The 16,617-nt window shown below is 37.3% G+C and overlaps 1 protein-coding gene across 4 annotated transcripts in view; it reads left to right on the top strand.

Annotated features, from left to right (window-relative positions):
- The window catches only part of TAB3 (TGF-beta activated kinase 1 (MAP3K7) binding protein 3), a 46,202-nt gene that overhangs the window by 20,098 nt on the left and 9,487 nt on the right, over positions 1–16,617 (top strand). For 2 of the 4 annotated variants that reach the window (XM_075033510.1, XM_075033512.1), the window contains 3 exons: positions 7,072–7,260; positions 10,296–11,748; positions 14,976–15,136. In XM_075033510.1, coding sequence (XP_074889611.1) covers positions 7,159–7,260; positions 10,296–11,748; positions 14,976–15,136 — 1,716 coding nt within the window. In that variant the 5' untranslated portion in view covers positions 7,072–7,158. Of the gene's footprint in view, positions 1–3,792; positions 3,847–7,071; positions 7,261–10,295; positions 11,749–14,975; positions 15,137–16,617 lie in introns of all 4 variants that reach the window. The other 2 variants (XM_075033513.1, XM_075033511.1) reach the window with 2 other exon arrangements.

The following is a 16,617-nucleotide window of genomic DNA, read 5'->3' as shown; positions in this document are numbered from 1 at the left end:
TTACAAGAATGTTGCTATTTAACAGCTTTTCTGCTGTGTGTTTGCAGTCATTGTAGGAAGCACCACAGTAATTATACACCTTAACATCTGCTTGAGTATTGAAATACGGAAGTGGAATTTGGGATGTGATCACATAGTAATGTAGACTTTGGCCGAAATCATATTTATTTGTTAAAACCACAGTGTTAGGTGAAAACCAAAAGATATTAATACCTTATCTAATAAAGTGCTTTCTAAATCTGTCGGCTGAGCTAATTCCCTTCTTGTCTTCTCATGTTTTACTATTGGCGTGCAGTGTATGCAGGGTATTCTAGCCTTTGGAAGCACGTAACCAATGCATCAACGGAGACGAAGGTATAATCATATAAGTGATAAAGAGCTGGCTGCCTATAATCAGTTGGTCCGTCATAGTTTTCAGAAAGAATTTTTGTAGAGAACAGTATTGCATGGACTGTGGGGAAGTGACGTGGAGTTTGAAGTACAGTTTCAGTTCTGACCTCTTCCTGGTGGTGTACCTTCTGAGCTCAGCTGATAGTCAGCTTTCTTGCAGTGCCACAACGATGTAACTCCAGTATTGACAGCACTTGGCAAAATCCCCATCCTGATTTAGTGCTGTTCATACAAGAACAGCTTTGGGTTTTTTGTTCTAAGTCTGCTTCACATGAAGCTGCATTTTTGTTACAGCTTGAACTGATCATTTGGCTTACGTGTGCTGAGAAGAGGGAGGTGGTGTTCCTTGTCCTGTATCCCCTTCCCCTTTTTATCCTTTTTTCTTCCTTTCCACAGTGGTGTGGTATTCAGTGGGCCATGCATTGTGCAGGGTAAGTTTATTAAAGTAGCAAAAAGTGATTGGGTTTTTTTAATTATTATTAATTGTTTTAACAGGTTGAGCTAGTTCAGTTGAGTTGACTGGAGTGGGAAGAAAGGTGGAGAAAGCTGTTCAGTTGTGTATGAGTTGTTACTCACTACAACTGATCTCATTGCTTTTTCATGCTGCTTCATATGCAGTAAATCTTGGTATCCTTGGAGGACTGTAGCCAAATCTCTAGATGACTCTGGAGGCAATGGAAGTTTGTCCACGTCTATTATAGAAGCTAAATTGGCATCTACCTGGTAAGCAGTCCTTGCTTATAGGGTAACTTCTTCATTCAAGAAACTGTACCAAACATGTAATTCACTGAATAGTTTTCAATTTATATACATGTATGTATAAATAAAAACTTTGAAATCCTTTCCCAATAAGACAGTTTCTAGGGACTTAACTTGCCCAAGTTTCTTTGTTGGGTTTTTTTTATTCCCAAATAATAATAAATGCTTTGGACTAGTTGCTGAATTTGAGTGCTGAAGCTGGAATAGGTGATATTTACTTTTGCGAGAGGCAGAATGTTTTCACCATCTTTCTTCGGCCATAGGGTTTAATAAAGATACTTCTAGTAAGCAGGATCATCTTTTAAATACAGCTTAAATCTTTGTATTACAGTAGTACAATGAAATAATTTTCACAGTTGGGAAAATAATAGATTATTTGGAGAATCTGTTATGCACTGTGCCTGGTAAAGGAGAACACTGTAGTTCAGTATCTGGATGACTTTCTGGTAGGATTATTTCCATACTATAAGACATCCTGAATGTAGGAATCTAGAGGTAAGGAGTCATGAAACATGAATGTCCTAATACATGTTATTAATAGCAACTGCTTTTTTTAAAGTGTATATAAAAAAGTTGGCATCTGCATAAATTTTTTTATTTTACTTCCTAAGCACTCTGTGTACTCTAGGTTTGCTGTATACTTTAGTAATATTACTTTGTAGAGCAAGTCTAGTAATGGGAGGGTTTTTGTGCTTTGAGCATGAGTGGTCTGTGTTCTTCTAAAAGGCTTTTCAGACTAGAGCAGATTTTTTCCAGAAAGATGAATGATTTATTCTTGAGACCAACTTCAGCAAAATATAAGTAGTAGGAAAATAAGTAGGAAAAATGCAATGACAAAACTGAAAAAGTAATTTCAAGAACTGTAGCTAACATGGATTGAAATTGCCTCAAGAAGGAATATGATTCATAAGATGCACTCACAACTTCTTTTCATTTAATAAATTTAGAACAAAAGATGTAAAATGTCGCTCAGATTCAGAACTCATGCTGTGCAGCCAGTTAGTCTAGCATGGCTTTGAAAACAAAACGGTATGTTTTAGTAAAGTCATTACAAATGAGTGTTAAGCTTTTATTATTGTTCTTCCATTTAAAGAACATTGTATTTTTCTTTTGGACATGATCTCATTTTCATTTACCCTGCCATTTTTGGTGAAAGTAAAATTCTGTACTGATCTAGATTAATGAAACTGAATTTTAGAAGTTTGTATCTTTTTCTGCTTCCTCAGTTCCTGTCCTCACTCTTCACAGTTCTCCCTCTATTCACTACCAGAGAAATACGGAAAGTTCCTGTTCAGGGAAGGTATTCAGACTGTTGCTGCTCTTCTGTTTGGCTCAGCACAGGGATAAAGTTCTGAGTAGCACTGATACCAGTGTTACTCTGAAGTTTTATGCCTAAATGCCAGTAGCAAATATAAACAGGAATGAGGTGTTGGTATTGGCAAATGATATTTAAACAGATAACAGTTAGGAATTATTGTCATGAGTTTGGATTGTATAACTGTTTATTGAATTTGCTACTTCATATTTACTGCAAGTGAGTTTAAATGTCTCTAAAGTCAAAGTAACTTTTGCTTGGTGGAGATGTTATATATGTTCATTTTTCTTTCAGCTTACTGATTTATATTAACATTAATTTTGTTCTTTCTGTTTTGAAGATTCCATAATTAAGAAGTTGATATTGTTTTACTGTTTTGTCCACCTAAATTTCATGGTATCTTCATACTCCAGTTCCTGCAATGTTTAGACAGAATAGAGCATCCAGCTTTGCTAACTTTCCCTGAATTCTTTTCTACCTCTTGGCTAAAAGCCTCAGTCGAGTGCAAATGTTTGAAGGAGTTGCCCTATGAGTGTTTAATTAAAAAAAATTCTACTGCATTTATGAATCTGAAGGCCAAAATTTATCTTCAACACTTTGATCAGAGATGAACAAGGAGGAAAAATATAGATTAATTTACAAATACTGGGTTGAGTTCATGTGAATGCCATTCCATAAATATACTCTTTATCTGTAGGCATCAGCATGCATTTGATTAGAAGTCAGGACAATGAAATTTAAGAATTATATTTGTGTAGTATTCAGAGGAAAAATTGAGGTTCTTTACCTGATGGTACTTAAATCCATCTGTGTTTTCTCATCCTTGTAATCTAAAGATTTAAATAAACTTTTAAGATGAAGGAATTTATGTAAAATGTATAGAAGCAGAATGCCTTTGGCGTGTTGCTTTTGTAAACTGATTTGTTTATTATTGTGTTTTGTCTTGTTGCTTTTTTCCACTTATCCTTCAAGGCCCAACTGTTGTTATAAAACTCTTAACAATTAACTTTAAATTGATGAGGCCTGAGAAACTGTCTTCCGGGTAACCTGTTTTCTGGAAGTTCACTCAGGAATTATTTTAGTTGCTGCATACATTGTAATTGCATAAGTGCACCAGTACATAATTCATAAACTTCCAGATAGTATGTATTGACCTAATCTATTTTTCAATTGGATGTCATTACTGATGATTCATGTATCTTCATTTTAGGTGATTTAGTGCTTCAAAAATAACAGTAGTGAAATGAATTGTCTTCTGTATATATTTGAACACATCTGTGGGGAGTATCAAGACTATAGTAATTGTACTTTATCTTTCATTATTTCAGAAAAGAGGCGTCAGTTGATTGATGGAACTGTTGACTGTTTTCTTAAATTGCAAGGTACACAAATGGCTTAGGGAAAGAAGATTAAATTTAAGATACTGTTTCCCTGTATGTATAATTTGGGCATGTAAAAGGTGTGAAAAACTGATGAGTGTACTTTTTCAGGACTGGAGTCCTGCTTTGCATAATCCCCAAGGTTCACTAGTGGCTCCCAAGGTCATCTCTGTGTTAACACAGGGGGACCAATTCAGCAACAATATCCTTTGGTTTTGCCATTAGAACTGCCATGTATGTAGCAATGTTAATTTATTCCATCCCTGTGAAACGCTTTTTAACTTGAGCTTGGGTACCCTCAACTCACTTTTGAGAGTTACAGATGAAGCGGCTTGCTTTCATTGTGACTTTGGGTTGGTTGTTGATGTGTTCTGCTCTGTGAACTTTCAATAATTATAAGGCTGGTAGAGTACACCTGGACATGTCAGCATGTCCCTTAGCCTGTGAAAGAAAAGTTTTGAAGGATTGCTTTCCTAGTCTCCTGTGGCTCAGCAAGAGGTCTTGTCTAGAGCATTTTAGCTATGTGGTCTGTGCTGTAAGCTCTTGGCTCTCCGAACAACTTGCTTCTCCACCTGCCTGGTGCTGTGGAGCAACATGGGAAGCAAGTATTGTATTCCAGCCATTCTGTGCCTGCTTAGAGTGGAAAATGTGCAGTCAGTTGTAGGCAGGTCAAGCAGAATAGACGGGACAAAATGCTGGACAATAGGTAGGACAAAATGCCGGGCTCCTAGATACGGCAGTAGTGAATTTTGTGGTTTTGGCTGAAAAATAACAAATTTCCGCAGTAGTGTAACCATGGAATCCAAGGAGTTCTGAATGATTGTGTGTTCATGCTTCTTAAGACAATTATTTCTGGTTTCTTGTAGACTTTTCAAGGCTATCTCTAACTGTGAAGGCTAGAAGCTTCAACTGTTCAAAATGAGAATGGAAATTTCTGTTATCCATTATCTGTGTTTAGAAGAGAACTCTGATAAATTCATAGTTGGCCAATAACTTCCAATTACTTTGAGTGTTAGACCTTTACTCACCACAATTTCAGGAAGTGTTAGAAAACCATCAAAGAAATTATTAATTTAGATGGTTATAAAAGCATTGTAGAAAAACATTGTATGTATTGATGGTGGATCTCCAGTCTGCTCACCCGTGTTACGTTTGAATTTGCATTTGAAGAGAGAAGTGATGCAAAGGCTTTTGCTCATGCAAATGAAATTATTAAAATTATTATCTTCTGTTTCAGATTTTCACATGCTGTCATTGTTATTCCACAGGGGTTTTAACTGCAGGTTATTCTGGTAGGGTACTCCTGTATTATTGCACTTCATCCCTTGCCTCCTGGGAAAAGGAGAGTTGTCTAGAAACACACAGAGCGTGGTTGCTGTCAGGTTTTCATTGAGAATTCTCATGGCGGTCTGCTTTTTCAGATTATGATGTTTGTTTGTCATTTACGAAAAATGAGTTTTATAAAAGGTCCCCTACTGTGAGTGTAGATATGAAGTTTCAGCTAGCTCTTGTAGTCAGTGGAAACTTGTTTCCTTTTAAAATAAAAGGGATCCGCAGCGTTACTGCAGCGGACAGAACTGCATTGTGATTTTACAATGTAAGTTTATTGTAGTATTTCTTAAATCACAGCAGGGTAATTCACGTATCTCACTGTTCTTTAAACTTGTCTCATTTATCTTGAGAAAGTGTGATGTGACAGATGTAATACTGGATACTAGAATATATCAGATATGACAGAGAACAACCCTTCCTGTAAGCATATGTGTTATTTAATGAGTGCTAATGTCAGTTAAGAGCTGTCCACAGTCCGGTTGACTTGACCTCTTTTTTTTGTTGTGGTGGTGGTTGTTGTTTTGCCCCTTTTCAGAGAAAGTACTATTTAGAAAGAGGTGAAAAAAGAAAGGTGTGTTTATTAAGTATTCAAAGTAATAAAAAAAAGAAACCACCAAAGCTTTTTTTACCCTGAACCTGACATTTTATATTTGTTTGGAGATGTATGTTCTCACCTATGAAAACTAAGATACTTTCTTAGGAAAGATGCAGGAAACTGTTGGAGTTCGTTAGTGCATAAAGGTGTGCATATGTTTGTGCTGGTCTGTTGTACTGCTCTAGACTGCTATTAGAAGTTGAACAACCAGTGAAAAGCTGACTGGAATACCTATACTATGTGCCACCCAGTATTACACTGAGGTTGAGATAAGCATGATTTAAATTTGGGACTTCGAGTAGCTAATATATTACCTGAACACCAACTCTGCTGGTATCTGACTTTCATTTCCGTTTCTGAAGACAGCACTACATTCTCTGCAGTTATGAATTCAACTGACTAGTAATGTTGGAAAAGCTTGCGAAGCTTAGCAATAATAGATGTGTTACAGGGGCTATGTCACGCACCACCTTCACGCAAAGTCTTTGTGAATCTTTACTCAGAATTCAGCTGCCTTTTGATGACTGCTGTGATCATGAGCCACAAGTGAGAAGAGCATTTGTTGACTCAGACTGTATTTGCCTTCTAGTAGTCCTTGGGTATTGAAGTTCAGATAGAATCTTTTCACTGTTGAATAGAAGAATCCTGAAATGGAAAGAGAGGGTTTTGTCACTAATTATGTCAGTATGAATATAATAGGTGCTTTACAAAAATCTTACATGGATGCTTATCATAATCCTAAAAAGGACTCCTTAAATTCTGTGTAGCTCTGGTTGTATTTCACAAAAATTGCTCCCAACTTCTTGGATTTGTAATGATGTAAAGAGGAAAGAGTTTAAGGCCTATTACTAGAGGAGTATTTTTGGATAATTGTGCTATTTAGTTTTCCAGCCTGTTATTTCTAGCATGTTGTAAATAAGAGACATGCATGCTTTGCAATAACTTCAGGCTTTTCTACAAACAGTTCAGAATTTCACTGGGAGTAAATATGTAACAGTTTCATTTTATGCAGGTCAGATTAATTTAAGTTATGCCTACATAGTACCACAGTGGGACTGTGTAAAGACCTGAACTAGCACATTCCAGTGAAATGTCATGTAGACATACCCGTGATATGTTAAGTGTTTTAATATTAGAATTTGAGACATGATGATTCCCACTCTTGTGTTTAAGCCATTGTCTCTCTTGATAGCTAGATCTAAAAAAGTAATGCAGTAATTCTTTTACACATGCAGCTGAGGAAGGAGGAAAAGTTGTTGTGATGGCTTGGAAGATAATTGATTGTGTTTCCTTTCTTACAGAAAATGCCAGAAGCCTCAGAAGACCATAATCATTGGAAGGCCTGTTGACTTCCATTTTTTGGTAATCTGGAACATCATCAATCTGGCATGGCGCAGGGCAGTCAACAACTCGATGTGCAGGTACTCCATGATCTCCGACAACGTTTCCCTGAGATACCTGAAGGGGTGGTATCTCAGTGCATGCTTCAGGTATGGTAAAGAGTTTTTAAGAGTCTGTGTATTTTATTTTTGTAGTATGAAAATTCTTTCTAGTAGTATACATGGAGCATAGATTTTCATTCTTCTGGTTTTATTTTGAAAGGGTGGAAGACTCCATTACTTGCATTTTTGTCCTGTCTCTTATATACAAAGATTTTATCATTCTTCACTTATGTTTGTGGGTTTTTTTCTGCAGGCTATTCTTCCTTGTCTATGTGACCTGTGACTGTATGCATACAGAGAATAAGGAAAGTGGCTAATGGGATTATTATTGATGCTGGCTACATAAATAACATACATATACTGAAGGAGATTTTAGCAAACAATGACTCATTCTTCCAAGATAAGGAACTGGCCTTAGCTAGGAATCTAAAGGTTTTCTGTCTTCGTGGTATCTTTTTGCCACAGCTGTCCAAAGGTTTATTTTTACTTCTCTTCTTCCAAGTCAGGTAGCAGTTCTTTTTTGGTTTGGTTTTTTTTTTTGGTTTTGTGTTGTTTTGTTTTGGGGTTTTTTTTCCATTTCTTCCTTCCACCTTCATCTAAAATCACAAATTGGAAGTGATAATAAGTGACAACACACAACCATTTTTCAAAGTTGTGGTTGTCTGGGAATACTTTCCATTAATGGGAAGATTCAGGAGTGGAATAGAAACATGGAAGATCTGGTTTAGCCTTGCGTGGCCATTGCTGAGGTGGAACCTAATGTGATAAACTGCTGCATATGAAAGTAGCAAAGCTGTGTTTGCATCTGTCCCTGGCAGAAGAGAAGGTATACTTATAACTGTGGCTGTAATTTTTGCATTGTGTGTCTTCTAAACCATACAAATACGAATGAATTGCTTTCAGACAAATTTAAAGCAGGGGAAGCCCTGAAATGTAAAGCTTTACTTACCCTGACAGTCATCTCTTCTGGACTCTTAAGTACATGATCCTTTTGATCAACTATGTTTAAGTCATGGACATCTTTAAACTGATAAAATTAAAGAATCCCTAATGCTGTAGAAGCATATGGTGTTCTATATCTATAATACGGTGTTCTGGATAGCTACTTAACATTACATTGCAAGTATCTGTCTTTTTTTAAGTGTATAATCTGTTTCCAAACCCACTTTATATTTGTTTTAAGATACACGAGCTGGTTTCCATTAAGCTTTTGCAATACATGCTCTAGATTTAAACCAGTGTGAGTTTTAGACCTATCAAAAATTGAGGGTCCTTTGAAATGATGAATATATTCCCTACCCTTAGAAAATCAGATTAGGGCCTGTCCTATCTACGTTCTCTCTACCTCCACCCTGATGAAGTGACCTCAGGAAGATGAGGACTCTCTTTATGAAGTCCTCTTTAGATGGCAAGTGGCTGATGGTAGCGGTTAACTTTTTTGAGACTGCTGTCTTGGCACTGTGGTGCTGGTTATTATTACAAAGTCCTTTTCCCACATGTTCTGGTTTTAAATTTTTCTGTGATACATCTGGATATTCTCATTAACCCTTGGGGTCTAGAAGGGGAGCTTGGCATGAAGGGGAAGTAGTCAAGGAGTGAGAGCCATACATAATTAAGTGCTGAACTCTTTTGTCATGTTCAATATTAAGTCTTCATCTGAGAACATGCTGAATATATGTGTTCGTCCGATAGTGAAATCATATGAAATTTTGGGAAAGTCATCCTCACTTTAGTATTAAGACTGACTAGGTATCAGTCCTTTAGAAAATAAATGTAACCGTGACTTTTTCAACCAATGGATAGGCTGTTGAAAATAGTTATTGCAAGGCCACATGACTATTAATATGTATACAAACTTTGTATAGTGATAGCGTTTAAAATAGTGAAACCATTATTAATGTATATTCCTTAGAATGGTATTCTTAGCATGCTAAGGAATGCAGGGCTGTATGCATGTATATATAAATATGTACATACTTGTTGTGATAAGGAGGTGCTGTATGTCACAGAAGGTACCAGTCTTGAATCACATGTAACCAAGTTAGGATGCTGGAGGCCAGATGTAGTTGAACTTAACTTAAAATGAAATTATTTTTCTTTTAACTACTGTTTAAAAAAACCCTGAACCACAACTGATAGAGGCTGTTGTATGAGAAAGTGGCAAGAAAAAAAATAAATCCACAATCTGGAATGTTTTCTAGTGATTTTACTCTTTTGGAAAAGCTATCATTCGTGTCTTTCTGTTAACAAGATTAGATTAAGCTAAAATGAGTGGAGAGGGGAAGAAGGGAAAGGGAATTCCCCATTTCACTTTTCTTTTGATTCATAATTTATTGTCTGTATAGTTTCAGCTGCTGGCACCACAGAACAAGTCAAACATTTACAGGGGTTATTTGGTTTCCTCACTGATGTATGAATAAACCTTTTTTAGCCTTGAGCCTGAATTCTTAAAGGCAGTTGAAATTGCGTCAGAATTGTAAGGTGCTTTATGGAATTGCCAGTACTTTTTCAAGCAGTACTTATTCTGACTTCATTTTCAAGGCACTAAATTCTCTTCTGCCAAGAGAAGATGGTTTAAAATATTGGGCTTTTAAACTTTCAGGTAAAGAGAAATAGTCAGCTAAACAGTAAAATAAAAATGAAAACAGTAAACACTCAGGTAAACATTAAAATGTCATCTGCATTATTCTTTTGACTTCCCAGAGTTTGCAATTTTGATCTAGTTTAATTTGATCTGTGCTGTTACTAGAAGTAGTTAGTTGTACATACCTGTTCCTTGCAGAAGATGCCAAGAGCTCTAACCATTGCTGTCCCCAAAACTGGACTTGATTATTATTTTTTTTTTAGTATGTCATACTGTAGCTAGTGTTACCATAGCATTTTGCTAGATGCAATGTGAGCTATGTACTACTTGCATACTATGACTTAGAAGGTGTTACCTTTATTTCAAAATTTGTGTCTTTGAAATGTTATCCCTAGTTGTGTTCAAGCTAGGCTTGATGGCAGCTTCAGTTGAATGCTTGTTGAATGCTGGCTTTTTCTTTTGCTATTTGACAATAATAGGTGTCAATTCTTACTCCTAGAACAACAACAACCTAGATGCCTGTTGTCGAGCCCTCGCACAGGAGAGCAACAAATACTTATATATGGAGTACCATAGCCCTGATGACACCAGAATGAATAGAAATAGCCTTTTGCACATTAATCTGGGTATTCATCCTCATACCAGCTATCATGCAGGGGATGGAGCTCAACTTAATGGTGGTCGTACACTGGTACACAGTTCAAGCGATGGACATATTGATCCACAACGCACAGCAGGTAAACAGCTGATATGCTTAGTTCAAGAACCACATTCTGCTCCTGCTGTTGTGGCAGCTTCTCCCAGTTACAATCCATTTTTCATGAATGACCAGAATAGAAATGCAGCTACTCCTCCTCCACAGCCACCTCCACAGCCATCTTCCATACAACCAGGAATGAACACGTCTGCTATGCAAGGCCCTCCTCCCACGTATATGCACATACCTCGGTACAGTACAAATCCCATTACTGTTACAGTATCACAAAACCTCCCCTCTGGACAGAGTGTACCCAGAGCTCTACAAATTCTTCCACAGATTCCAAGCAATCTTTATGGGACTCCTGGCTCTATTTATATAAGACAAACATCTCAAAGTTCTTCAGGACGACAGACTCCTCAGAATACACAGTGGCATTCATCGCCACAGGGCCCAGTTCCACATTATACTCCCCGTCCTCTACCTGTGTATCCACATCAACAGAACTACCAACCTTCTCAATATTCTCCTAAACAACCCCAGATCCCTCAGTCAGCTTTTCGATCACCACCGGCATCCCAGTGTCCCTCTCCCTTTGGCTCTCCTCAGCACCAAGTTCAACCTCCTCAGCTGAGTCATCAGAGTTCACATGTTTTCATGCCTCCTAGTCCTTCAACTGTCCCACCCCATCCATATCAGCAAGCATCCCAGACTTTTCAAAAACAAGGCGGTCACTCTGTATCATATCTTCCTCCTTTTGCTGGACCTAGTTTATCCAAAGGTTCCATGAATAAAATAGAAATTACAGTTGAGCCACCGCAAAGACCTGGGACTGCAATGAACAGAAGTCCTTCACCAATAAGTAATCAACCATCTCAACGAAACCAGCACCCGCTGTATGCAGCCACTACTCCTCCTTCAAGCTCTCCATCAAGAGGTATGTCAGGTCAACCCAAACCTCCATTTAGTGTTAATCCAGTATATATTACCTACACTCAACCAACTGGACCTACAGGTGCACCAACACAGTCTCCTCGGGTAATGGTGTCTCAGCCAAACCCAACCATTTTTAAAATCACAGTAGGTCGAGCACCGACTGAGAATCTTTTAAATTTAGTGGACCAAGAAGAGCGTTCTGCAGCACCAGAACCTATTCAGCCTATTTCTGTAATCCCAGGATCTGGAGGAGAAAAAGGAAGCCATAAGTATCAGAGAAGTTCTAGTTCTGGATCAGACGACTATGCTTACACTCAAGGTAAATGTTTCATCCTGCAAATTGTATTATTGTAAAATGCATTTTCAGCTTGCTTTTGCTACTTACTAAGAATTTTTGAACCTGTACAGACAAGAATAGAAATTGCACCAAAAATCATCTAATGAGAGAGTTTGTTCTGATTTTTAAACAATTTTGCCAAATTTCAGTCTAATACATAAAGAATTTCTGAGGTTCTTAAAGTTGCTATACTTTTGATGTTAGGGGAATTTCTTAAAAGAAAACACTGCAGCCAACAACAGTAGATGGTTTGTTCATTACTGTGTGTCCAGTTTGTAAATTCTGCATTGAACTCTGTCATAAATTTACATGTGGATTTTACTACTTTTGTATTTGTTCCATACTTGAGTGCTTTATAAAACCTGAAACGCTAACTTCTGCAGGGAATTTGAATCCAATTTACTTGGTTTAGATTGAAGAGTATTAAGTGAAAGAGGAGAGGGAGGGAGGTAGGATTGCAGCTGAAATTACGTCAGGTGTCCATACAAATAATATTTCTATTTTGAAAGGTATTAAAATAATTATTTTGAAGAACTTAATCAAAAGTTCACTTCTTCCATTTAGAGTTTTCAAAGAGGAGGAAGAGATTGGCAGACAAATTTTAGGATGTGCGTTCTGCTGCATTGGGATAGAATGTAGTTAGTCTTAATGCCATGTATAAACAAAGAATAAAGTAATTTAGTAAAAAAAAAAAAAAGGTTAAATCTAACCTTTAGCTGAAAACTGCTTTTCTCAGAGTAATCTGCTTTATAGATTTGAAACATTTAAAATTGAGCAAATGAATCAGTTTGCAAGCATTCAAACCAATCATTTGGGGTAATGACAGAATGATAATCAGCAGCAATTATTTAAAGAATGTGCTTTGTTTCTGGATTTGCATTTGGAAAAGAGACTCTATTCCTCCGTTGCTCCTTCTAGCCTTCCTTTCACTTTAGAGAGCTGAAATAATGGTTATAAAGCTGACCTGTAGTTCTTGATTTCATATTTCACTTTGTGTCTTTTGAGCTATTCTAACTCATCAACAAAGAGCTATAGACCTGCTAGACCCAATTAGAAATGTTATTTGGAGAGAATGAACTCTAGTAGGTCTGTAACTCTTAGGCCATATGCTTTGTTTGGTAGCATTTCTATTACAGCTTCATTAAAGATTTTCAGTTACGTGAGAAAACTGTAAGTAGCTTCACATAACTGAGAAAGACATATTTTGAAATGTTTAAATCTGGTTTTGCCTTTGTATCTTTCACTAGATTTGTGTATTTGGAAAACAAAATCAATGAAACTAGTTAGTATATGCTTTTTGGGGCATCTGCTTTTGTGGCAATACCTACCACAGCTGGGACTTTATTATAGTCTTTGGTATTGCTGCACTCTGAACTCTTGATAGGAATAAATAGTAGAAGAATAGATGTTATATTCTTTACTACCACAGAGGAGTCCTAAAGAAAAGTATATTTAACAGCTTAATACAGGGAACAAGTTTATTTCATTTTCTTCTGAATATGAACCATTGTGAAAAGTGTTACCAAAAATCCATTCTGGTGTCTGTACTTTCACTGTTTCTTTGTAGTGTGAGTCATGTTTGATGAGTTGTACTACAGTATAATGTGAAGCTATGTAATGTAGTCATATCAGATGTTAAGTTGGAGGAGTCTCACAAAGACAAGGTTTGATAGTAATTAGTGGAAAATCATACAGCCTGGTATGTGTACTTTTTTCCCTTTAAATTTTGTGATCTCTTACTCTACTTGGATGACTTATGCTACCTCAAAAAGTAGAGAACAGTTTTGTTCAGTAATACTGGTGCCTGTATTATAAAAACATCTGATGTTATTCTTGGATAGGATTTTCACTGTTTATTCTTCAGCCGTGAATTGGTGGATGCATACAAAATCCAAAGTATAGTGCTACATTTTTGCACAGAATGCTGACAACTGATAAAAAACATTGTCATTTTTATGCTCCTGACTGTTACTTTTTTTCCGTCCTCCCCCAGTAAGCTGTGTCATATTGTTGCTTATTTTTCTAACTTTTTTTTTTAGCTAGTATGCAAATATTCTTGAAATATTATGTGGTTTTTTTCTTTGCCTGTGTTGGATAGGGCTGAAGAAAAGGGCAGGTGCTAGCTGGTGCTTTGTATGAAATAGCATTTTGCAGATTCTACAATGTCTTCATACATTTGAACAGTTCTTATAACAGTTGTTATAAGAGCAGCGTGCTTGTTTGAATACCCACAGGAAATTTCTTTTATTTTTCTCTGTCCTAGTAGACTTTAATCAGGTAAAACCAGACAGATCAGAAAGTGCTAAGCATCACACTGATTAACTTAGCCAGTTTTGCATCATGATGAAATACTGAGGAAATGCTTTTCCTGCAGAAACCGAGTATTATTTTCTAGCTAGTCAAAATTCTTTATTTGGCTGCTCTGGGAGCCCAACATCAGCTTGTGACTGAGAGTCATAAATTTCAGTACTGTGACAAAAATACGAGAGAATGATTAACAGCAGAGAGATGTTAGAGGACAGTGAATTGGCTCTATTGTAGAATTAAAGACTCTGAAACACCTGAGCTGCCCCCACTTCTTATTTTCTGGATTCTCTGGCCTGTTTTATTGAAGTTCTATAGTTTTGCTTTTGAGTACTGGGGAACTTAGAGTATTGAGAATTACGGTACTCTCTGAAAACCAAAGACTACTTTAAGTTATTTTAGCATAACCTCTTACAGCAGTGAAAAAAACAATTCAGTACTGACATTTGGCTGATGTCTCAAGGCTAGTGTGTCAGCTGCTATTGAGCAGCAGATATGAAGTGTGTGTTACCTTCTGATCTTACCTCTGGTATTTAATTCTTTTTTTTTGTCAGTACAGTATTAATATAACTAGGTTGCTGTTTCATCCTGAGAAGCTGTCTCCTTGTACAGGTGCCTTTGTATTTTTGAGGCGAGAAAGACCAAATGCAAAAAAAGAAGCTTTGACCAAAATGGTAATATCAACTTCGAGTTACTGTCTAAAATGTGTTTTTATTCTGGAAGAACTTTGTTCTAAATTGTAGTTCATTTGGCATGAAAGCATCTTCACACTGATACTTGGCTGCATGTTTATGATCACTTTTTTTTTTCCAGAAAGGTCACTCATGAATCTTATGCATAAATTAAGAATTCAGTTTTCCAGGTTTTTGTGTGCTAGTAACTATTTCTTTCGTGTAAAACATTAGCCTTGCTGTTACATCAACGAGCAAGGATGGAGAGATTAGCAAAGGAACTGAAGCTTGAGAAAGAAGAGCTCGAACGCCTGAAAGCTGAAGTCAATGGTATGGAGCATGATCTAATGCAGAGGCGGCTTCGAAGAGTTAGCTGTACAACTGCAATTCCAACAGTAAGCAATTTGTTAGTATTTTAATTCAAGATACAAATTTATTTTTTATGTTTCCATGGACTGAAGTATTCTACAGAAAAGTATTTTGAGGTATAAAATCTTCAATCTTTGGAGATGATTTTTTCGTAAGTTCTTGGCTTGTCGTAAGCCAGCTCTTATAATTTAAGAGACAGATACGTGTCCAGCTTTCTTAGTGTTTGCAATAGAATTTCTGAGACTTTTATACATGTGCTTTTCTGGACTACAGAACTGAATAGATAGTTACTTTCCTAATGACCTATAAAAGTGTATGTCCAAATCTAGTTAAAGAGCCTGAGCCATATACAGCTTGGTGTTCATGCAGCAGTGTTTCTTTTTTTTTTTTTTCTTTTTTTTTTTTTTTTTTTAAAAGGTCTTTGTTGTATTGAGGTATTTTGTTGTTTGAGTAGTTGTACCTCATAGACAATCGTGTGCCAGGTAACTTTTCAGTGGTAGTGTTGGCTCAAATAGTTGGCACCTCTCTCTCCTCTTTTCCTTGTTGTTTCTTCCTATCTGCCTGACTTCCACCTGCAAATGACTCTAGCCCAAACATCTGTATGGCTCTAATAGGAGAATTCATCTGACTGAAAAATAACTTCCGCTTTGTGCAGTTGTTAGCCACGTCAGTTCAGACTTACTGTGTTGACATAAACAATGCACACAGATGTAGGCTGGAAGACAGAGTAGGGGCTGTTAGTGGCTTAACTAGCATGGCTGCTCTATGTCTTGCCTGTCTCAGGGCAGCATTTGGCAGATACGTTCCTGGGAGGAATAGAGAGATGCTGTCTGAGTGTGCAAGGATGAGGTTAGGAAAGCCAAAGCCCAACTGGAGTTGAATCTGGCACAGGATGTCAAAGACAAAAAGAAGGGCTTCCATTAGTACATAGGTGACAAAAGGAAGGCTAGTGTAAATGTGGGCCCATTGCTCAATGAGACGGGGGACCTGGTTACATAGGACATGGAAAATGCTGATCTACTGAATGCTGCCTTTGCCTTAGTCTTTATGGGCCCTCAGGAAGCCCGAGTCCCAGAGACCCCAGTAATAGTCTGGAACAAGGAAGGTATCTCCTTGGTGGAAGAGGATCAGGTCAAGGAATACTTAAGTAAAGCGGACATGCATGAGTTCATGGTCCTCACTGGGATGCACCCACAAGTGCTGAGGGAGCTGGCAGATGTCATTGCAAGGTCACTCTAGATAATCTTTGATTGATTATGGTGTTTGGGAGAAGTGCCTGAAGACTAGAGAAGAGCAAATGTCACTCCTGTCTTCAAGGAGGAGGACCCAGAGAACTACAGGCTCATCAGCCTCACCTTGATCCCTGGGAAAGTGATGGAGCAGCTAATTCTGGAGCCCATTTCCAGACACGTGAAAGGACAAGAAACTGATCAGCGGTAGTCAGCATGGATTCACCAAGGGGAAGTCAAGCTTGACCAATTTTATAAACTTCTAGGATGAAAAGACT

The sequence above is a fragment of the Buteo buteo genome, chromosome 8, assembly GCF_964188355.1.
Source record: "Buteo buteo chromosome 8, bButBut1.hap1.1, whole genome shotgun sequence".
NCBI lineage: Eukaryota > Metazoa > Chordata > Aves > Accipitriformes > Accipitridae > Buteo > Buteo buteo.
Note: the sequence above shows the minus strand (reverse complement) of the source record. Positions and strands in the feature narration are given on the sequence as shown.